General features: G+C 31.0%; 1 protein-coding gene across 6 annotated transcripts; it reads left to right on the top strand.

Annotated features, from left to right (window-relative positions):
- The first annotated feature begins 20,624 nt into the window (after positions 1 to 20,624).
- LOC123206729 (putative pentatricopeptide repeat-containing protein At5g08490) lies at positions 20,625 to 25,377 on the top strand. 6 transcript variants are annotated; one of them, XM_044623943.1, is made up of 3 exons: positions 20,625 to 20,799; positions 22,553 to 22,577; positions 22,677 to 25,377. In XM_044623943.1, exon 3 carries the CDS (start codon positions 22,733 to 22,735, stop codon positions 25,307 to 25,309), a length of 2,577 nt encoding a protein of 858 aa, XP_044479878.1. In that variant the 5' UTR covers positions 20,625 to 20,799; positions 22,553 to 22,577; positions 22,677 to 22,732; the 3' UTR covers positions 25,310 to 25,377. The 6 variants fall into 6 exon arrangements, with proteins under 6 accessions (XP_044479878.1, XP_044479881.1, XP_044479877.1 ...); XM_044623946.1 differs by having other exon boundaries at positions 22,668 to 25,377; XM_044623942.1 differs by having other exon boundaries at positions 22,527 to 22,577.
- The last annotated feature ends 283 nt before the right edge of the window (positions 25,378 to 25,660 follow it).

Genomic DNA, 25,660 nt, shown 5'->3' with positions numbered 1-25,660 from the left:
CCAACTCGATCCGTATTATATTGAATTATGAGTGTATGAATTCTACAATAACCTAGAATTGAGTAAAAGGTTCCAAGGTTAACTTATTAATTATATCATGAAATTTTGGTTAAAAGGAACATATTATGAAATAACACCAGAAGATTTAACAATATGGCTTAAGTGTGTGTTGAATGTCCCTACTGATTTTGATGCACAAATAGCTTGGGAAACATTGGGCGGTGTCAGGAGATATAAGAAGAGTATTAAATCAAGTGTATTACATAGTCTTGTCATGCATATTATTCATCACATGATAAAATATACCCTAAATGTACTTGATCAAACCAATGGTTAAGTGACATTAAGGGACCTTACATTATTGGATACAAGCTTCCATGGTTGTTAGGTGTATATAACCCATTGACTAATTTATAAGATCAATTAGATTAAAGATGCTATGGAAACACACTTATTATTGTTATTACTGAGGGTCTTGGGATCCAAATGGAAGAAAGAGACCAACCATATGTCAAGAGATTTGCTAAGAAAGACTATATTGGTTTTGAGACCCTTTCTCGAATAAACAAGATCCACAACATTTCTCAAGGTGGGTGGCAACTTGGTGAGCCTTAACTTATGCAAGATTTTTTTCCTTCTAAGTAAGAAAATGTAGATCAATTCAAGTTACCCATTTTTCATCGAGTAACATTCTTGAATCTAGTTTGAGATCTAAAACAACGTACCAAGTTGAAGGTGAATAAGAATGAACTATTTAGGGTTAACTCGCGAACATGATGAGCATCATTGAAAAGGGTTTCCAGTCCCTCCATCTTAACATTGAAGAAGTGTATACACGATTGAACTAGCAAAAAGAAAGAATAAATGGTATAAGCATAATGGTCACTACTATGGATGCACATCATTCTAACTCCCTTCAATGTCACGATGAGCTTTATTAGATACATAAGTAGATCATCTAGACTTAGGCTTAGATTATGCAGAGGCAAGATGAAATTATTAAGGATCAAGCTTGCTTCTAACAAGAGCTTTGAGATTTGATTGAGAAATTCCATTGACCATCTCTACATGCATTTATAATATCTCATGTTTTTCTGCATCCTTTTGGGGCATATTATCATTTTCCTTACATGGCTCATAGTTTTTTTTATTTTATGCTTACTCGACCTTACGGGACCTTGACTTATAATTGTCCATGATTATCTATGTTGTTTGTTATGTTTGTTTTGCCATGCTTATTTTTTTGATATTATGAATCAACATATTCATATTGATGTTGTTAATGCTATTGAAAAGTTGGGTTGCTTGAAATTGTTATTAGAAGTGTTTTTATATTGATGTATTTTTTAGATATTTGAAAAATAGAGGAAACTCTGTTGAATTTTTTTTTTTTTTATGACAAAAAAGAGGAGAGATTCATTAAGAAATGAGTTTATAACTTGAAAACTTGAAATAGTTTAATTGATTTTTTTTTTTGAAAAGGTTAAATCAGCCTTTAAAATGGTTATGAAATGGGGGAGATAATCTTTTAAAAGCTTTTTTTCCATACAAATTGAATTATACTTTGAAAGTAAGGGAGAGTTTTCAAGTGAAGAGGAGTTCCAAATCTTTCAAAAGATTTTCAAACCTTTTAAATTGTTTTTTAATACTTAAACTTGAGTTTTGTCATCAATCAAAAAGAGAGAGATTGTTAAACCCCTAGGAGTTTTGATTATGTTAAAACTAAGTTTAAAGTTGTTAATATTTAATGCACTAATTAAGTCCATGGCATAAAATTCTTTTGACCAAAAGGTAGGTGAAATTTTGTGCTTTCAATTTTTCAAACACAAGATGCCCATTCCATTACCCGTCCCATACACATCCTTGCAAGTCTAGATAACTCAAAAAGTTTTGCCAAATGGATAGGGATGTTTGTCCCTAATTAAATGACGACCATCTAAGCTTGGAAGACAACCATGTGATACTTGTCCCCTCTCTAATGCATTCAAAAGCTAATTTGGGATGGTAAAAAAAGTCAACATGGTAGGACACCTATTTCTTGCTTGTCCCTTGCCCATCCTTTCATGTTTGAGACATTCTAGAATTCTGAAGGTGTAAGGCAGGACACCTATCCTAGTAAAAGGAACGCTAGTCCCTCGAGTGACGCATTTCAAAAATTTGACCATTGGACGTTTGATTCAAAGCTACCAAAGTTGGAATGTGTAAGAAGACATCCATCCCTTAATATAGGACACCTGTCTAGCTATGTTTTCAAGGCTAAAACATCATGTTCATAAGTCAACGATTACTAAAATAAATCCAATAGATCTTTCAAGTCTTCAAGCTATAAAAACAAGATAAATTGAAGTCAAAATGGTTAAAAAACATATCCAAGACATCCAAGCATCATCATTTCAATCTTTAAGCTTTTAGTCTCTCTTTAGAAATGTTAAACTCAAATCTTTTAGAAAAACTCTTATACACGTTAGTAAAAATCAACCTATTAGATACAGATACTACGCAAAATCTCGTATCACTATTGTAAAAAGGCACAATCCTAATTCAACTAGTATAAACTGAAAGTGATTTAAGTAGAAACTTCAAGTTGGTTGCTTGAAGAAATGGATATAGGAGGCTTGGGACGAAAAGCTCTAAACCACTCTAGAACTCCTAAGCATTATCTAAACCCTTCTCTTTTACTTTATCTTTTGTTTGATTATTTAATTGTTACTTGTGGAAAGTTGATTAACAATTTTATTTGATAAGTTTATGATTTTTTTAATTAATCATATTTACCCGCTCTCTAGGATTAATTTGCTATTAAGAGTTTTTCAGTCACAACTCGACATCGTTGTGCCTTGACATAGGTCATTCACAAAGGTTGCTAAGGTTTAAGTTGAAATCGAGATATCTAATGTCCTAGTGAAAACGTAAGACACCTTGCATATTGCTATCTATTTTGCATTGCGCACATGTCATACGACTGTCTAGGCTAGCTAATTAAAACACCTTGATTGCACAAAAAAATTAGGTTACACTCCCTGAAGGATCAAATGGCCTATGAGGGAGGGTGAATTAGACAATTTAAAACACTTTTTAACTAATTTAAAAATTAATCCAATTTATGCAACTTAATGAATGTTGACTATTTTAATGTAATTTATAAGAATGTCAAGAAATATTTTAAATAATCAACATAATCAAATAACATATAGCACAAGATATAAGTTTGAGAGATATAAAAATCAAACAAGCGATATATAGTAGCTCGTCACAACCTGACCTACGTCTACTTCTTCAAGCTATCTCCCTTGAAGTATTTCACTAATCTTTGGTTAGTAAAACTTTAAACCAAGTTTTTTTTCACAGTACAAATAGCTTCCAAGGTACTATTAACCTTTACAAGTGTTATAACTCACTTTCTCTCACTAGAAATCGTTAGTCTCAACAAGACTGAACCTCACTTTTTTATAATATGATTTATTTTTTAGAAAATAAAGTTTAAAACTCTCTCAAAAAGTGAATATAAAAGTTATAACTTGATATAACCCAAGACAAGTGTATTTCAAAAAAATGAACAAACAAAAGTTTTGATTAGAGAGAAGAATTTGCAAGTGAATAGCTCAATGTTAATTTGTTCTTAAATGTATGAAAGTTTAAGCTTGTAAAATTCATTCCCAAAATAATTTGATTGAACTTATATAAAAAAAAATGATAAAAGTTATCATTGTACACAAAATTAGCGATTTCAATTTTACAAAAAACACAGAATTCGATCAATTGAATATATTTTGATCAATCGAATGTGACGTGACACTTTTATGGCATCCACGTGACACTAGCCATTAGAAATTTTATTGTCTAATTTAGTCGATAGGATTTATGAAACCCAAAATATATAGCTTCTACATAATTTTGTAGTTGCTATAGAAAAAATATGGTTGGTCAAATTTGGTCAACCAAAGTTTATTACTTTTGTCCTCCAAAATTTTGAAAAATTATAATTTACCCCTTAAAACTTTGAAAAGTGACAAGGCCAAAGGACTATTTCCCACCCAAGGTATACTTTTTCTACACATTCCCACTCGTTAACTTTGAAAGCCCCATTTACCTACCCATGGGCTGTTAAAAAAAGCGGATTCAAAGGTAAAATCATCATTTTATATGTAATATTAAAAATAAGTTAAAATTTAATCCTCTTTTCCCCCCTAACCCTTAAAAACTAACCATTTCCCCCTAGGCCAAGTTTTGAAAAATAACATCCCCCCCTAGGGTTTAGTTTTCAATCCCCGATGTCAAATCCGACACCATTACCGATGATGAAACCTTCCCGATACACCACCATGCTTCGACGACCTCTCTTCTCTCATCTAGAAGATGATTGTCTTCCCAGACGGAGATGAGGTCATCGTCTTTGTCGAGAAAGACGAAGAGTCTCATCTCTCGATGAAGCTCTTCAATTTTCCAAATGAAGACGACACAAGATCTGGGCCGATCGACATTCCAGAGGAGAGAAGAGAGGTCGTCGGAGCATGGTGGTGCGTTCGGAAGGCTTCGTCATCGATGATGGCACTGGATTTGGCGTCAGAGATTGAAAACTAAACCCTATGGGGGAATGTTATTTTTCAAAACTTGGCCTAGGGGAAAATTGTTAGTTTTTAGGGGTTAGGAGGGAAAAAGAGATAAAATTTTAAAGTGTTAGGGTTTCATTAAATTTAAGTACTCATAGGTGGGTATTTGATATTTTCAAAGTTAAAGGGGGGAAACTTGAGAATACAACATACCTTGGGTGGGAAATAGTCCTTTCGCCAAATGATAATTTAACCTATTTTGGAAAGCTCTTTCAAAACCAAATTTGAGATATGAAATTCTAATCCACAAAATTTCATAATTTCAAATGAGTTATTGAAATTTGATAAAAATTGGCGTAACTCATTAAGTTTGAAAAGTAGCATTCCAACAACAAAATTTGAAAAATAGAAAAATGTCAATTTAACCTATATATGAAATACTTATTCAAACCCATATTTGAGATATGATGTTTTAATTCATGAAACTTCATAATTTCAAATGGGTTTTTGGAATTCAAAAAAAATCTGTTCAACTCATTAAGTTTGAAAAATGACATTTTAGCCCAAAAATTTTAAAGATGTGAAAATAAACTTTTGAGTGAGCTTTTACATGTAAATAAATATTCTAATCAAGACTAATGCTTCAAGATTACAAAAACATTTACCTAGACATGAACTTTTCTTCAAATCTTCAAGAATTCTTCATTTAAGTCTTGTCTTTGATTTTCATCTTAATATCCCTTGAAATGCATTAGATGGATTCTTGTAATCTAAACTTACACTTAAGTAAAGTTATTAGTCAATAAGATTAAAGACATATTAGTTTATTATCATTAAAATAAGAGTATAATAATTATTTGAGTCAACAATGTCCTCTTTTTTTATGATGACAAACACATAGATATTTCAAGGAATTTTATAAAATATGTCAATAAATGTATTTTATTTTTTAAATTAAGAAACATTTGATTTTTAAGAAAATTTTATAAGAGTTCGCCCTAAAAAAAAAAGTTTCCTCCCCTTAAATATATACATCATAAAAAATAATAATACAATTTATATCAATGTCATATAGTCAACATCATAATCTCACAATTTTCAAATCATTCTCAAAACAACTGTCAAAATTTCCATAATCAAATATCTCTATATTTTTTATTGTCAAATATATCTATATTCAAATATAAAATATAATATTTATAACTTCTATCCTTTTGTCATTATAAAAAAGAAATAAACAATATATATAGTCAATAAGACAAAAAAAAGATAAAAAATTATAAATACATACAAATGATCACCAGAATATTCATATCAATGATACATATATCATTCCTATATCAAATATCAAATTTCTATTCATCTCAAATATCCATATCAGTGATACATATATCATATATCATAATTTCTTCCCCTTTTCCATTATAAAAAAAAAAATAAGCAAAAGTATATATCCAATAAGGCAAAGGAAGACTAAAATACATGAATACAAATATAGGAAATATGATTATCAAGGCTAAACTAATGAAAAAGTGTCCAAGCAACCATGATCATCAAAATAAGAGCACTAATATTTAGACAATATAAAGTGTATATTCATGTAAAATGCCCAAGTATATTACATAAACTAACAAATTGTCAATAATCCCTCCCTTACCACATATGCTAGTTATGGAACTACTATCTAACCATCCTAGGATAACCTATACCATGGGCACATATGTAATTCATCTCGCTGATCACATGAAAAATATTTGAAAGCCGCAATCCCTCACCATGCACACTTGAGTTGAATACACTTAGTGGCTAAACGTCTTGACATTGAGTGCATGATGCATCTCATGGATATTTAGTCCTATTACTTTCATGTATATCACCACTTTTGGACATAAATGGTGACTATCTAGATGTATACCATTTTTCTTAACTTTTCTGATTTTTGACTTAAATCTAACTTAGTTGGGGTCGTGTGTCTTCTTCCATATAGTCAGACACTTCTATTATCTCTAAGTATCTTGTTTTTCTAACAAAAGTTTCTTTTTCTTATTTTTTCCCTTTCTTGCGCTTGAACTAAAGGTAAAATAGTCTTTTATTGTCTATATAGGGGTATGCCTAAAATGCACCCCCATGTTTACCTATTTAAGTGTGATGTCCAATTTAGAAAGTCATATGTAGATGTTTGTCCCATATCATACGGATGTATATGCCTTTCCTCAGAACGAGCCACGAAAATTAAGAAATTTCCTATTTTGCACTAAAGACAAAAAGATATGTATGAGGCCATACATAATCATGTGTCACAATTTAAAGATCATAGATCTTCCAATTCTATGCTTTTTTGGCTTCCTTCTAGCCATCCACTATATATATCGATTCTAAAGTATTTATCTAAGCATCCTAGAATAATTTATCATAACAAAAAACAAATGACATGATTAAAGCATCAAATCATGGCCAATATATTCATCAAACATGGTTTTAATCTATCTTAACAATTCACTGCATTAACATATCAATTTCCATCAATACCACACATGTATCATCACCATTTAATCATCAAAATGCTCTTATATACTCGAAAACATCACATAATATTCACAACAAACAAACTCATGCTTTTATAAGTTCTAAACATGCCAAAAACACCATTTACTTTACCTTTGTTGCATAAGCTATTCTTTCACATGACTTTGGCATTTTGACGACTAACGGTGACTTCTCTTGGTGACTAAAACCTTTCTTTCTCTCTGCTCTCTTTTTACAGGGTGCGACTAAATGTAAAAAGAATGAGAGAATTAAATTAAATGTTTTTTTTATTTTGTCTCTTAGATGCAACACACAAGCATGTGTCATGTCGCACAACTATAGAATTCATCCGATTTTGCTACGATCATGATCTTATCTAAAATTCAAATCCTACTGACGATGCATGACCATGTGTGCCCCTACACATGGGCGTGCATCCCTCTAAAAATTCAATATTTACTTAATTTAAAACAAGAGAAAAGACTGAAATGCTATTGGGCTTACTTGTGGGTGTTATATTATCGATACGAATCGATATATTTTTTTAAAGAAAGTAATGGTATAGTAGGCGTGTGTATGTAATTTTTTAAGATGTTAAGAGTGTCTGTTATATTTTCTCAAATGATGACGTGTTAATTATAATTTTTTATTATTTTATTAATATAGTATTATTTTATTTTTAAAATGCGTATCACATGATACGATAGATGATATATAATAGGAAAAATTAGTTGTTTAATATACATATACGATTTGACTATCATGGTTTGAAACTTTAAAAATTATTCATTTTTAAATATATATCATTTAATAAAATTAATTGAATTATAGTTTTCTAAAACATAATATAAACATGCAAAATAAAAATGAAATATATATGTAATATACATGTAAAGAAACTAACAAAATTAATATGAACAATCAAAGTTGTACACTTAATTATTTATTGAAAAATTTTGTCAAACATAGTTATATATATATATTTTTAAAAAATACAGTTTAGGGTTTGGTTTGATTTGAAAATTATCTAAATTGTAATCCAAAATTAAAAAACGGTTTGAAAAATTTTCAACCAAAACCAAATAATTTTACAAATAAAACAAAACTAAATTATAATTTTTAAGCAGTTTGGTTTGAAAAAAACAAATGCATACCCCTAAAAATTATCATATTGCCTCATATATTTTAAAAAAGTATTTATGATCTTAATTGTTTTAATATAACATTTACACTCTAATTTTTTACATTTTATTCATTTATTTTGGGGATGTAATATAATTTTTAAAATTACAAAGAAACATATTAAAATTAAAAAAATTATAAAAGTATCCTAAACTTTTTATGAATTTTAAAAAGACCTTAAAAATTTTTATTATCCCAAATATTAATAAAAATTATAATTCACTCATATCTATACTTATACTAATTTTTTTTTTTGTTTTTAAATTGAAATTAATATAAATTAGAGTAATAAAAATTATTATTATTATTATTATTTTTGATAAACTTTTGGAGGAACATTATTATTTAGTTAGAGAATTTCCTTGTCTTTTTAATATTTTTATAGAAAATATAACTTTTTTTAAACAAATTTAACAATTGTGGGAGAAATTAAATTTTTTCATATTTAAAAAATTAAAATTGTCATTTCATTAAATCTTGGGTAAGAAACAATGTGTATAATGTTTATAATTTTTTGTACAAATAATAATACGTTATTATATAATTAATTAGATTTAAATTACAAATAAGACAATATTTAATTATTTAGTGATATATTATTATTTACTCATAAAATTATACACATTATTTATAGACATAATTTATTGATAAATAATATTATTTTTAGCAGGTAGATTCAACTTCAACAAAAATCCTTTAATGCAGACATATGAAAGATACCAAAGTAAACTTAGAAAAAAAAAAAACCAAAGTAACACTTTCTCCAGACCTCAGAGATCAAAATTTATTACCTCTATTGGAAAAATCCACTATTCTTACTTCCTCATCAACCTGTGAGTTTCTTTAATGGTAGATTTTGAACTGCTACATGTGATTTTCGATATATGATAAAAACCATTTGCGTTGGAGTACTGTTGGAAAGTAGAGAGAGTTGAGTTTAAGGGAAGATGCTATTATGTTAGGGTGAAAGTGCTATTTCTATAATGTGCTTATGCCTTGCAACGATCTTGTAATATTTTTTTCCCTTTCATTTTCTCTCTCTCATCTTCGACTCAAGCTTATAATCTAGGATTTAATTTTTTTGTTTTCTTAAACCAAATTGTAACAATAGGAAAGTCTCAGCATGGTAATAGAGCAACGGACCGATGCCATGAGTCCTAGCAATGAAAAGTAACGCTGATTCGAAAACCAATCTTGTGGAAGCTCATGGTCAATATCTCTCTCAACGTCTATTCATTAGTTATCTGCTAATATTCTTGTGAAAGTAATTGTGTTTAATTGTTTGATTTTGTTTCCTTTTGTTGTTTAGTTTAGATTGACCTTTATAGGCACAGATTTGAAGTGCATATGATCTGTTTGTGCTTTATTCTGATATTTTGTATACAGATTTGCTATTTTTGAGTTAAAAACCGTTATCTTTGTCACAGTTCATCATATATTGGTTTTGATAAAGATTATATGGCCTTATTTTGTTTTGATCTAATGTTGTTATGAACTATTATCGAGAGTTCTTATTATAATTTCATAGATCTGTTAGTTACTTGAATAGATCTATGATTTTTTTTCTAATCAATCGTGATGTTTCACTGTTTTCACGATCTTTGATGATTTGTTCACAATGTTTAGTCTATGGATTTTTGTTCAATGTGTAGATCTAGTAGTCTATGTTATTACACATCTTAATTTGTTCAAGACATTGCATGCATAATTTGATTTTTGGTGTAGATCTGATTTGTTATAACCCACTACTGAGAGTTCTTATTACAAGATTTTGGCAAGAAAATTAAAATTTTTAGATCATGTTCACATCATATGTAACAATGGTAATATAAAATTTACATGTTGTTTCAAGAAATAATCATAGAAACATGTAAACTACTTTGTACCTTGTAATTTGACTTGAAGTTTGAAAGCTTAAATCACTAAAATAAGTTATCTCTTGACTTGCACCTTTCAAGGAAGAAAAATGGAAGAAAAAGGATGCTTTTCCCGGCAAAAGAAGAAGAAGAGAAAATGTAATAATTTTTCTACATTTTTCTCTCTTTCATTAAACTAAACTTAATATTTATCAAGTTAAAGCATGTGTTCAATTCTCATTGGTTGATAATTAAGAGTAAATTAGAATTTGACACATGTTGAATAATTTGTGCCCAAAATTATTCATTCTAACTTTCTAAACAATTTAAAAGTGTAAAATGACAATTTCGCCCCTTTTTCGAATCTTATTCGAAAAACACTATTTTTATCCGCGGAAAGTGCTAGCTAACCATAGATAAATATTTTCAGCTTCATAAAACTATTTTCTTTCTTGAAATATGGGTGTGACCTTCAAGGTTCATAGTGACATAGCCGTGGGCTCTATATCGGATGATACGTTTCGTTATATTACTGTATAACTCAAAACTGTCGTTAACTGATATACTTCATTTTTTGCTACAAAACGAAGCTCCCACTGATCATATGGTGTCATCTAGCAATGTCTTATGACCCCTACATTACAATGAAGTACAAGCTTCACATAATGTCGAATGAACCTTTCTTACTCACACTTACCATGTAGTATAATCCCTCCGTCATTACATCCCAATTAAACTTAGATTCATGGAATGCCAAAATCTAATATTTAATCTTTTCGAATATCAAGTCATACCTTAGAATATGCCATATCAAAACTCTTTTCATGTGGACTTTTATCTACACTGGCCAGTGTCTTAGATTTTTATGTTTCTTGATATTCATATAGAAACTCAAGAGCAGTCGAGTTGATGGATCCCTGTATGATAATCATTTATCCTTTCGTTCAAGCAATATATAATCAAAGTGGCTTCTGAATGAGACATGATTAGCCTCATGGTATACACCATATGAACCATACGTTCCAGAACAAAACACAACCGTGATTTATCAAGTCAAAAGATCTATATACTAGTATGATTTATGATGTATCATTGACTACATATTAATACCCATGTGATCATTGTTCAGCGGTCACGCTCGATAAACAATATAATATAATAACCTTTGATCAGTTCTCTAACCATCAAATAGTTCCATTGTTTACCCATGTGTATATCCACCATGTCTAATATCATCCATTGATATATTGTGGTGATATAGCACACACCCACTATGAAATACTATTGTCCAAACAGATTGTCTATGCAAGGAACGATTTGATGCCGTTTATTAAAACTCATCGGGACCTTTTACATGTCGTATGCATGTAGCTAATATAGATGTAATATACAACTACAACATAGATATAAAATTGACGCAGAAAACATGTGAAATCTTATTAATAATGTATATGCAAGATATAAAACCCTTGAAACTAACAAAGCGATTGGTTTCTAGGGCATACTCTAACAAGAACTCCTACTTGCATTAAAACCAATCGCCATATTACCTAATGCCCATCTTCTCTAGATGCTGGTCTAACAGTCTTTACGTCAGTGCTTTAGTTAGTGGGTCTACAAGATTATCTGCCGAAACAATCTTCTGAATGACAATATCTCCAACTTTAACGAATTCTCTCAAGATATGATATTTTCGCTGAACATGCTTTGACATTTGATGCGCTTTTGGTTCCTTTGCCTATACAATGACACCAGTATTGTCACATAATATAATTATTGGTTGACTCATCTGAGGAACCACACCCAACTTTGTGGCGAATTTACACATCCAAACAACCTCTTTCACAGCTTCTAAAGTGGCAATATATTCAGCTTCTGTAGTAGAGTCTATAGTAGTCGACTGTTTGACACTTTTCCAACTGATTACGCCTCCATTATAGACAAAAACAAATACAGATGTAAACTTTCTATCGTTTACATCTGACTAAAAATCAGAATCTGAGTATCTTTTGAGCGTTAATTTTGAACCCCCATAACCTAGTATCAACTCCTTAGTCCTCCTTAAATATTTCGGGATAGCTTTTACTGTTGTCCAGTGTCTTTCTCTAGGATTTGACTGATATTTGCTTACTGCACTAGCTGCAAAAGCAATGTCTGGTCGTGTACATAACATGACATGTATGAGACTACCTATTGCCGATGCATATGACACCTCACATATTTGTTGTCGCTCCTCCTTAGTCTTTGGATAGATATATTTTGATAGATGCATTCCATAAGGAAACGGTAGAAGACGTCTCTTAGAGTCTTGCATGTGAAATCGTTTCAACATTTTCTCTATGTAGAACTTTTGAGATAAACTTATTAATTCTTTCGCTCTATCTCTATAGATGCGAATACCTAGAATATAAGTTGTTTCTCCTAGATCATTCATGGAGAAAGATTTCACTAGCCATAGCTTAATCTTAGTCATAGTGCCAATGTCATTTCCAATTAATAATATGTCATCTACATACAAAACTAGGAAAACGACAATTTTATCCCTATCCAATTTACAGACACACGAATCATTTGGATTTTTAATGAAATCAAATACTCGAATTGTTTCATCAAACCGGATATTCCAGTTTTTTGAAGCTTGTTTCAATCCATATATAGATTGATGTAGTTTGCACACTTTATGCCTCTCGGTAGCGGATACAAAACCGATTGGTTGCTCCATATAGATATTTTCCTCAATATACCAATTGAGAAAAACAGTTTTAATATTCATTTACCATATCTCATAATCATAGTGTGTTGCGATGGCTAGTAGGATTCTGATGGATTTAAACATTGCGATTGGTGAAAAAGTCTCCTCATAATCTAAACCTTGTTTTTTAGTATAACCTTTAGTTACCAATCGAGCTTTATAAGTTTCAACTTTTCCATCCTTGCCAACTTTTCTTTTAAAAATCTATTTACATCCGATCAGAACTATTCCATTAGGTGGATCAACAAATGGCTATACTTGATTGACATTCATAGATTCAATTTTTGAATTCATTGTCTCTAGCCATCTACTGGAGTCAATATCCAATATTACCTCTTGGTAAGTTTTTGGATCCTCTAGATGCTCAATTAGAAGCAATTCAAAATCCCTTTCTGTCAAAAATTCGTATCTCTCGGGAGGTTGAGACACTCTAGCCAACATTCTTATTTAAGCCATTTTAGTTGGTATAAATGATTGTATACCTGGAGGATTTACCTGAATAGACTCGATTACTAGCTCTTCAGACTCTTCTTCGAGTATGATTTTCCTTCTTGCACCACCTTCCTTTAAGAACTCTTTCTTAAGAAAATAGGCATTTCTACTGACCATAATTCTTTGATCAGAGTGAAAGTAGAAATAATATCCTAAACTTTCTTTTGGATACCCGATGAACCGACCCTTTTCTGTTTAGGACTCCAATTTATCAGTTCTAACCACTTTGACAAATGCTAGACATCCACAGATTTTCAGGTAGTTTACACTTAAAAGTCTGTCATACCATAATTCGTATGGTGTCTTTCGAATAGATTTTGATGGTGCTTTATTCAGCACAGTTAGTGCTGTCTGAAGAGTATATCCCCATAAATAAACTGGCAAGTCAGTAAAACTCATCATAGATTGTACCATATCTAATAAAGTACGATTTCTCCATTCAGACACACCATTATGTTGTGGTGTGAATGGTAGAGTCAATTGAGATAGTATTCCTTTGTCTCTTAAGAACTCCTGAAATTCTGTACTCAAGTATTCATCTCTACGATCTGAACGCAAAGCTTTAATATTCTTTCCAGTTTGGTTTTCTACTTCCTTTTGGAACTCTCTGAACTTTTCAAAAGCTTCAGATTTGTATTCCATTAAATACAAATACCCATATCGAGAATAATCATCGATAAAGGTAATGAAGTATGAAAAACCTCTTTGGGCCATTTTATTAAAGGGGCCACACATATCAGTGTGTATCAATTCTAATATATTTTTGGCTCGTCCCCTTTATTCTTAAACAGAATCTTGATCATTTTTTCTCGAAGACAAGATTCACAAGTAGGATAGGGTTTTGAACCAAATGAACCTAAAAGTCCATTTTCTCCTAATTGTCAAATATGATCCTCTCCAATATGACCAAATCTGTGATGTCATAGAACTATTGGATTTATGTGTTCTCTAGGTCTTTTAGATGATTTGGAATACATGACGCTATATAAATCAAGTTCTATCACATACAAACCATTTGTATTGATAACATTTCCTACTAATCTATTCCCAAAATAAATTAGACATTAATTTCCATTAAAGGTAAACTGATAACCATTTTTACACAAAACTGGAATAAAGATGATATTCCTAGTGGCATTAACAAAATACAAAGTTATTACATGCTTAGTAGGTAACTGTACACTACATACACCTATAGCCTCTGCGAAAACTCATGTCCCATCGGCCAGTCTCAGTGTGATCTTATCACATTTAAAGGCAGAACTATTTTGCAGATGTTGTAAACATGCACAAACATGTGAAGTTGCAGTAGAATCCAATATCCAGGAGTCAATGTTTGAATTAACATTTAATTTAAATTCAATTACATAACACTGATATGTAACTGCTTTGCTTTTTCTCAGATCATCCACCAGATCCCATATGTGAACCTCTCCTCCAAGGCTTTTGAGTTTGCCTCTTTTTGCCTCTCGTGGCAAAGGTAGCTAGCAACTCAGTTGGTGTTTTCCCTTTCTTCTCATTATTGTAAAATTCTTGAATATCATTGAAAAGCTCAGAGAGAGTGCGCTCAATCTTATTGAGATTATAATTTGTAATAAACGGCTTAAAAGTTGGAGGGAGTGAATAGAGAATCAAATTTACTCGAACATTATACAACAAATTTGTACCCATAATTTGTAACTCCTTAGTCTTGTTAATCACTTTAATAACATGATTATTTGGGGAAACGCCCTCCTTAAGCCACATGCTAAATAGTGAAGTCATCAAATTATATTCCTTCATTTGAGCATTTTCACTATATAATGTCTCAAAGTAGTGATAATTTCATATGCACTTTGCACGTTCTTAAGCCGAGTTTGAAGTTCAGAGTTCATTGATGCCAACATATAACTACGAACTCGTAAGTCGACATCTACCCATTCAGCATAAACTCTTTGCTCTTCCTCAGAGGTGTCAGGGTCCACTGTTACTGGTAAAGGTGCTTACAAGACATAAATTGACTTTTCAAGATTAAGAACGATTGTCAGATTTCGTAGCCAATCTTTAAAATTAGGACCAACAAGCACATGAGAATCCATCAATTTCAGGAGTATATTGTTTGCCGTTGACATTTTGAGATTCTATATCACAAGAGAGAATGTTGTAAGAAATAACAAATTCATTTGTAATTACCAATTAACCTAATCTTATTAGCTCCCATTATTTTATTCAAATCTTATACTTCCTTAGCTAAAGATTTGGAAAGTTCATTGGATCACTTTCTAGTGGGGAATCAAGTTCTTATCAAACTTGACAAACCACACATAATAGATCTAAGTCCGTCAAGCTCAATATGTAGGAATTGGTATCCTTTTGCATTCCAAATGCAAGCTATGCTATATGTGAGCCTCTAGCTTTGAGCATCGTATATAATAGATCTAAACACTCTAAAATAGTCAAATTCAACCCTTCGTGTTTTCCAGATATAATACCCCATCACTCCCACATATAATAGAATATAGGGAATGACAAAAATATTATTCTAGACACCAATCGACTAATTTTATGTCATATGACATAATATCCATCACATAATAGAAATCTAGGATTTTCAACCTTATGACATAACCTTAATCGACCTACAATGGAAGACTCGAATTTGATATTGAAAATTTGGGAAAGATTTTATTATTATTAATTAGGTTTAGTTTATATCTTGAGTAGTCTAGTATGTATCTTTGGATACATATTTGTCACCCAAAACATGTTACTAAACTATATTCTTACACTTTATGCCATTGATAACTTTTCTAATATCCTAAATGGTATTTGTAAGAATATTTCATACCTAAAAGTTTTAGTTCTCTAAAACACAAAACTATGTATTATATGTCATAAATAAATTACATAATAATTTAAAACATAAAACTTAGGCATGTTATTGAACACATATCAACTATATTATTCAATAATCAAAATAAGTCATATTTTCATACAACTTAGCATATCATCTATCTACAATATACTTTAGGTTGATCTTGCATATAAGAGATCCAATATCTTATAACTTAATTCTATACTAGCAAACTTGAATTCTTATGTATGTATCTAAGGTAACAAACATATCCAATATGTTCAGTCCATTTCAATCTAGCATACATAATGTCTCATATATAGCATAAACATGTCATACATTAATGCTATCATATATACCTATAATAACATGACATTGTGGGCACCATACTAATATTTGTAACCCCATAGTTAAACATTCAAACTTAGAAATTCAATTTGTAATTTGGTAAACCTAAGAAATAACCTACCCTACTTTATACTTTTTATTCAAATTTGCTAAAACACAAACACATCCAATGTTTGGTGTCTACAAGATCAAACCATAACAAGTATACAAAGTAATTAAACCAAAATTTTATATTACATTCTTGAAACCAACCATGAAACCCTAACTCTTGATATTTCCAAAACACATACCAAGTTCACCAAAATCTCACTAAACATGTTTCAATTCATACTTAAACATGAATAGATTTTAGAATGACAAGTTGTAAAATAAATACATAACACATGCCTAATGTGAGCCAAATTCACAAGTGTCATGCATTCCACAAAATCATGACATATATGAATCATTCATCACTCAAACATAATCCATCTCACCATGTAATAATTATTCAAGTATGAATATAGTTACTCATAAAGTAATTTATCCAATCCAAGCTATCAATAATTCAATTCTTAATCAAACCAAGTCAAACGCTAGTTTAATGAATTAATAACAATTCAATCAACATTGAATGTTATTTCCATCAACCAAACACATGGAAATCATGTCAAACTGTTCATGCCCTTCACCAAGTCACACAAACTAAGTTTCATAAAAATGCATTCCCATGTAAAGTTAAGATTAAAATTTATGTGTATATCATGACAATCATGTATAAATCATGATTAAATCATTAATTTCAAAAACACCCAAATTTCTAAAATTAGGGTTTTTTTTTATGTCAAAAGTTATCCAACACAATTTCAATAATTTAAAGCTTCTCAAATGCTATTAAGACATTCCTAATAACATATGTACACTTGGTTTGAACCAATCACACATAACAAAACTTTATATTTTAGGTTTTGATCACTAACACTTCCAAACACCTAAAATTATGACATGTTTTTGTCATTCAAGGATCAAACTCTTGCTCTGATACCATTTGTAGGATTTTGGCAAGAAAATTAAAATTTTTAGATCATGTTCACATCATATGTAACAATGGTAATATAAAATTTATATATTGTTTCAAGAAATAAAATATAGAAACATGTAAACTACCTTGTACCTTGTAATTTGACTTGAAGTTTAGAAGCTTGAATCACTAAAATAAGTGATCTCTTGACTTGCACCCTTCAAGGAAGAAAAAGGATGCTTTTCCCGACAAAAGAAGAAGAAGAAGAGAAAATGTAATAATTTTTCTACATTTTTCTCGCTTTTATTAAACTAAACTTGATATTTATCAAGTTAAAGCATATGTTCAATTCTCATTGGTTGATAATTAAGAGTAAATTAGAATTTGACACATGTTGAATAATTTGTGCCCAAAATTATTCATTCTAACTTTCTAAACAATTTAAAAGTGTAAAATGATAATTTCGCCCCTTTTTCGAATCTTATTCGAAAAACACTATTTTTATCCGCGGAAAGTGCTAGCTAACCATAGATAAATATTTTCAGCTTCATAAAACTATTTTCTTTCTTGAAATATGGGTGTGACCTTCAAGGTTCATAGTGACATAGCTGTGGGCTCTATATCGGATGATACGTTTCGTTATATTACTGTATAACTCAAAACTGTCGTTAACTGATATACTTCATTTTTCGCTACAAAATGAAGCTCCCACTGATCATATGGTGTCATCTAGCAATGTCTTATGACCCCTACATTACAATGAAGTACAAACTTCACATAATATCGAATGAACCTTTCTTACTCACACTTACCATGTAGTATAATCCCTCCGTCATTACATCCCAATTAAACTTAGATTCATGGAATGCCAAAATCTAATATTTAATCTTTTCGAATATCAAGTCATACCTTAGAATATGCCATATCAAAACTCTTTTCATGTGGACTTTTATCTACACTGGCCAGTGTCTTAGATTTTTATGTTTCTTGATATTCGTATAAAAACTCAAGAGTAGTCGAGCCGACGGATCCCTGTATGATAATCACTTGTCCTTTCGTTCAAGCAACATATGATCAAAGTGGCTTCTGAATGAGACATGATTAGCCTCGTGATATACACCATATGAACCATACGTTCCAGAACGAAACACAATCGTGATTTATCAAGTCAAAGGATCTATATACTAGTATGATTTATGATGTATCATTGACTACATATTAATGTCCATGTGATCATCGTTCAACGGTCACGTTCAATAAACAATATAATAGAATAACCTTTGATCAGTTCTCTAACCATCAAATGGTTCTATTATTTATCCATGTGTATATCCACCATATCTAATATCATCCATTGATATACTTTGGTGATATAGCACACATCCACTATGCAATACTATTGCCCAAACAGATTATCTATGCAAGGAATGATTTGATGACGTTTATTAAAACTCATCGGAACCTTTCACATGTCGTATGCATGTAGCTAATATAGATGTAATATACAACTATAACATAGATATAAAATTGACGCAGAAAACATGTGAAATCTTATTAATAATGTATATGCAAGATATAAAACCCTTGAAACCAACAAAGCAATTGGTTTTTAGGGCATATTCTAACATTTATGATATCATTGCAATCTTGTTTGCTACATGCTCAAATTTACTATGATTGTTATGTTGTGTCATGCATCATTAAAGATCTACTGTAAATTAGTGAACTCTGTTTAGGTTTATATTCTATAGTCTTTGTGTTTGAAGAGAAATCTAATCATTTCACTATCTGTGGAGGTTAAATGCATGCTGTAATTTTTTTTATGAAGTTGTCACTTTTTTTTTTCTTTTGTGTATGTTAAATTGATTGTATTTGCTTTTCAGTTTTTTTTTTTTTTGATTACTTCTTGTTGGATTCCAAATTTGAGTAATTTGTTGAAGTATGACTTTAGATACTGCTTCAAAAAGTTACTTGCATGTTTTATCTCTCTCAATTTGGTCAATTATAAGTATCTCAGTAATGTGTAGTGATATGATCTGTGAAACTATAAGATTGATCAATTAATTTGTTTGAGACTTGACTTAATATTAAACTGTTTTAATCCTGGTCTCATTTAAATTAGTAATATTTCTTTGTTCACTATGTTTTGTATCTTCGGAAGAATTCCAGTGTTGACTGTGTTTTATATCTTAGAAAGAATTTGAAGGTTCACTTTTACCCAATAATTGTGGAAAACTATGAAGAAATATATTAAAATTATAAAAATTATAAAAGTATCCTAAACTTTTTCAGGATTTTAAAAAGCCCTTAAAAATTTTTATTATCATCTCTAATATTAAAAAAATTATAATTTACTTAAATATATAATTATATATCATTGATATTTATACCTATACTTATACTAATAATTTTTTTAATTGAAATTAATAGAAATTAGAGTAATAAGATAAACTTTTGGAGAAACATTATTATTTAGTTGGAGAGCTTTCTTGTCTTTTTAATATTTTTATAAAAAATATAACTTTTTTTTAAGCAAATTCAAAGTTGTAAGAAATTTTTTTTTTCATATTTGAAGAATAAAAATTTACGTTTCATTAAATCTTGGGTAATATTAGTATTAAATAAATTAATAGTAATATTATGGGTAAAAATAATATATATAATTTTATATATATATAATAATATATTATTAGATGATCAATTAGTTTTAAATTATAAATTAAATAATATTTACTTATCTATTAATACATTATTATTTATACATAAAATTATATATATTGTTTATACACATAATTTTATTAATAAATAATTTTTTTTAATATTATTTTTAACGGACAAGTTCAACTTCAACAAAAATCCTTAAACGTAGATAAATATATATATAATTCAGTTTAAACTATAAAATTAGAATAAATCGTTCAGAAATTACAGTTTGATTTAGTTTGGGTTGAAAAATTTTTGAAAAATGGTTTATGGTTTGGGTTATAGTTTGAGCGGTTTTTAAATGGAACCGAACCGCATAATGTATTTATTTTTAAAGATATATATTTTAAAAAATATATATTTATTATATATTTACCTGCAATCTCCATCCCCCCTTAACAGTTGCACAGCACAGAATAGCCGACCTTCGTCACTTGAACTTTCCGGCGTCGCCGTCGTTCTTTCTTGCTGGAAAATGATCTCAGTCATCATCTCAGGCGTCAATCAACTCACCGTCATCAGACTTGTCTCAGTCATCGCTCAACTCGTCGTCGCCGGTAAGTCATTTTTCTTCCCGATAATCTTATGCAACTGATTCCACTATTTAATGCTGCAAGTGGGTATCTATTTTGTTCTTGAAAATATTCATCTTCATATTCAGTTTTCGTTGAACTGTCAATTGAACTACTCCACCATTTTATAAAATAATATTTACTTTTTCCTTGATGAGTCATGAGGCAATAGAAAATTACTACTTGATGAATTCTACTTGTTGAGTTGCACGACATTTTCGATCCACTGGACAAAAAAACAAATCAAGCTGCATTAATTGTGAAATGAAAAAGAAGTCGATGAAAGGTGGCCTTTAGTGAATCATCCATTCTATTCTGATGAAATCTATTAGTTTTTTTTTTTTCTTTTATTCTTAAAGATAATTGCAAGAAAGCTATGAATTTGTATCTGGGAAAAATTGTTCCATTGAACAGATTTGCATTTCTTCTATATATTCAAGGGACAGATGTCTCAATTTGTTGACGGAATTCAACTGCATCAGACTTTATTTTACTCAAACAACCTAAACTATCCAATAAACAAACAGAAAAAAGGGCAAAACATGATTCATTTTATCATAATCTTTCTCTGGTTGCTTCAATGTTCCTTGACCTACATAAAAATTATCAATTGATCATCAATTTGTGCACATTATCCATAGAAGAATAGAAGAAGACAGATATATGAAATTGATAACAGAGGATCCCTTTAAAGATTGAAGAAAAGTTGTTGAAGCCAACATACATATGAATTTTTTAATCTAAATGCTTGCGTGATTTTATTACATTAATGGTTTCTCTTTTCTAAAAGTAATAAATAGTTTAGAATAGTCGAGACCTTCCTTCCTTCTTGACTCCTTTGTCTTTCTCTTCTTCCTTATACATGTTGTCTTCTTTCTTATACATGTGTGTTTGTGATGCAATTACTATAAATTAATTATGTTATGTTTAACTATTACTTTCACGTAGAGGAGATATTATTAATGTGTGTGCATCGATAGATACAAGTGAAATATTATGTTTCATTTCTAGTAACTATAATTCATTTATTTTTTATTGAATACGAAATATTGAAAGTGAATGATTTTTATTTGGTTCAAACCGTAAGCCAAACCAAACCAAATCGTATTTTTCAGTTTGGTTTGGTTTGGTTTATAATCTAAAATGGTTTGATTTGATTTAAAATTTTTTCAAGCCATTTTTTGTAGTTTGGTTTGAAAAATGTCTTATCCCGCACCAAATTGGATCATGCACACCCCTAAGCGCAGACATATGAAAGATACCAAAGTAAACTTAAAAAAAAAAAAAATCAAAGTAACACTTTCTCACAACCTTAGAGATCAAAATTTATTACCTCCACTGGAAAAATCCGCTATTTTTACTTCCTAATCAACCTGTGAATTTCGATTTCTCGGTAGAAGATGCTATCTTAAGAAAGTAATTACAAAAATGCTGTAAATTAACTGAATTTGGCGCTGCTGGTGATCTCCTCTTTTCTTTAATGGTAGATTTTTGAACTGCTATATGTGATTTTCAATATATGATAAAAACCATTTGTTAAGATTCATATCATTTGGAAATAGTAAAATTAAGTTGGGTTTGAAAAATTAAAATTTCACTGTGAAAATTACTTCCATATCATATTTTTGTGGCGTGCTTTCACTGTCTTCTATGTAAATTTTCTATCCATAGATTTACAGACTTTTTTTTTTTTTCTGGTGGAGGTGATTTAGAGACTTTTTTTTTTTTTTTGGTGGAGGTGATGCTTTGCTACAAAATCCAAGGTTTGAAATTGTACTTACATATGTCAAGATGATTATGATTGTGTTCTCCTTGTGTTATGGTTGCTTTAATGAATAAAAATGTGCAACTAGTGTTTGCAGATATGTTTAAACCAAATTCTAGATCATGCAACATATAATCAGCAGTTTATTTGGCGATGGAATTCACAAAAGCAACTCCTTTTCCTTTGGCTCATAAGATACAGTCTTCATCAATGCACAATTACCAGCTATTCGCAGACATGTTCAAATCTTGTGCTATCGGGTTTAACACTAACTTAGGCAAAGCACTTCACAGTTGTGTCATAAAACTAGGCCATATTGCTTGCCGGGTTGTGTCCAAAGCGCTGCTTAATATGTATGCAAAATGTAGAGTTGTTGATGATTGCAAGAAGCTGTTTGGCCAGATGGGTACCTTTGATCCTGTTGTTTGGAACATTCTATTAGCTGGGTTTGCGAGTTCTCATGATTATGATGATCAAGTGATGAGGTTGTTCTATAATATGCATTTTAGTAACCAACCTAAGCCTAACTCTGTGACTGTTGCTATTGTCCTTCCGGTGTGTGCACGGTTCAGAAATATACATGGAGGGAAGAGTGTTCATGCGTTTGTGATTAAATCTGGACTTGAAACACAAACATTAGTTGGAAATGCTCTTGTATCTATGTATGCAAAATGTGGGTTAGTCCACAAGGATGCATACTCTGTATTTGGAAGCATTGAGGACAAAGATGTTGTTTCCTGGAATGCAATCATTTCAGGTTTTTCTGAAAATAAATTCACTACAAATGCATTGAGGTTGTTCAGCTGGATGTTGAGAGGATCAGTAGAACCAAATTATGCTACAATTGTGAATATTCTACCTATATGTGCTTCGTTGGATAAGCGTGTGGGCTACTGCTTTGGGAGAGAGACTCATTGTTATGTATTGCGCCGGGCTGAATTAATATCAAATGTTTTAGTCTGCAATGCTTTGCTGAGCTTTTACTTGAGAGTTGGACAGATGGCAGAAGCGGAATTGTTGTTTCAGAGGATGAAATCAAGAGATCTGGTTTCATGGAATGCCATTATCGCTGGATATGCATCAAATGGTGAGTGGTTAAAAGCATTGAATCTTTTTTGTGAATTAATCTCCATAGAGATGATAAGGCCAGATTCTGTAACTCTTGTCAGCATTCTTCCTGCCTGTTTATACTTACAGAACTTGAAGGTTGGGAAAGAGATTCATGGCTATTATCTTCGTCATCCTTACCTAGATGAGGATGCAACTGTTGGGAATGCTTTAGTTAATTTTTATGCAAAATGTAAGGACATAGAAGCAGCATATCAAACATTTTCTTTGATTTCTAAGAAAGACTTGATATCGTGGAATTCTATACTTGATGCCTTTTCAGAGAGTGGATATGATATTCAGTTTCTCAACCTTTTACACAGTATGCATCAGGAAGGATTTAGACCAGACTCCATTACTATCTTAGCCATAATTCATTTTTGTGCTACTGTTTTGAGAGTAAATATGGTTAAGGAAACACATGGGTATTCGATTAAGGCAGGCCTTTTATCAGGTGATATTGAGCCTAATGTGGGAAATGCAATACTTGATGCATATGCAAAATGTGGTACCATGGATTATGCCCTTGGTATTTTTCATGGTCTGGTGGAGAAGCGAAATTCAGTCGCATTAAATTCAATTATCTCAGGTTATGTGAATTGTGGATCATATGATGAAGCATATATGATATTTAAGCGGATGTCTACAGTGGATATCACCACTTGGAATCTAACGATTCGGGGTTATGCTGACAGCAATTGTCCTGATCAAGCTCTTAGCCTGTTCCTTCAGTTACAAGTTCAAGGATTGAAGCCTGATGCCATGACTATTATGAGCCTTCTTCCAGTTTGTTCTCAAATGGCTTCAATCCACTTATTGAGGCAGTGCCATGGGTATGTAATAAGAGCTTGTTTCAATGATGTACATCTGGATGGATCTCTTGTAGATTTATATGCAAAATGTGGCAGCATAGGCAGTGCCTATAAGATTTTCCAGTCAAGCATAGAAAAAGATCTGGTTATGTTTACTGCTATGGTTGGTGGCTATGCAGTGCATGGGATGGGAAAGGAAGCACTCAAGGTTTTTTCTCAAATTCTAGAATTGGGTATTAAGCCGGACCATGTTATCATTACTGCTGTATTATCTGCTTGCAGTCACGCTGGCCTTGTGGATGAAGGACTAAAGATATTTCGCTCAATGGAGAAGGTTTATGGGATCAAACCAACCACAGAACAATATTCTTGTGTGGTGGATCTTCTTGCTCGAGTAGGACGGATAAATGAAGCATATTCGTTTGTAACTAGTATGCCTATAGAAGCAAATGCAAACATATGGGGTACATTATTGAGTGCCTGCAGGACCCATCATGAGGTGGAATTAATTGGTGTTGTGGCAAATCGATTGTTTGAAATTGAAGCGAACAATATTGGTAACTATGTGGTGATGTCAAACCTATATGCAGCAAATGCTAGATGGGATGGAGTCATGGAGATAAGAAAACAAATGAAAACAAGGGATTTGAAAAAGCCAGCAGGATGTAGCTGGATTGAAGTGGAGAGAAGAACAAATGTATTTATAGCTGGCGACTGTTCCCACCCTCAACGGGACATGATGTACTGTATATTAAACTTGTTGAACCGTCAAATTAAATATCAATTTCAGTTTTCCAACATCACCTCTTAGACATATGACATATGGTGTGGCTCAAGTGAAGTATAATGGCATTGCTAATAATTTTGAATTATATTGCAGATATCTCGAAAAATGGAATCTTCTACCCCATGGGTTTCAGATTAGACATTCTATTTGTGCCAATTTATATTGTTGGCGTTTAGTCTAGCCACATTCTCAATAGTCAAACCTGATCTTTTTTTTGATGTCGAATGACTTTTCAGTTTAATACACTGGATGCCCTGCTGCTTATGGTCTAAAGAATTTGGGTTTTCAATAAATGACTCTTTACTTTCGTCCTCTATGTTGTTTTATATGTGATAGGTACCTGAGGAGCTGCTGTGAGGCTTCGAGCGGTCGGTT

Source organism: Mangifera indica, unplaced genomic scaffold (genome assembly GCF_011075055.1).
Source record: "Mangifera indica cultivar Alphonso unplaced genomic scaffold, CATAS_Mindica_2.1 Un_0047, whole genome shotgun sequence".
Classification (NCBI taxonomy): domain Eukaryota; kingdom Viridiplantae; phylum Streptophyta; class Magnoliopsida; order Sapindales; family Anacardiaceae; genus Mangifera; species Mangifera indica.
This window is presented reverse-complemented; position numbering and strand designations above follow the sequence as displayed.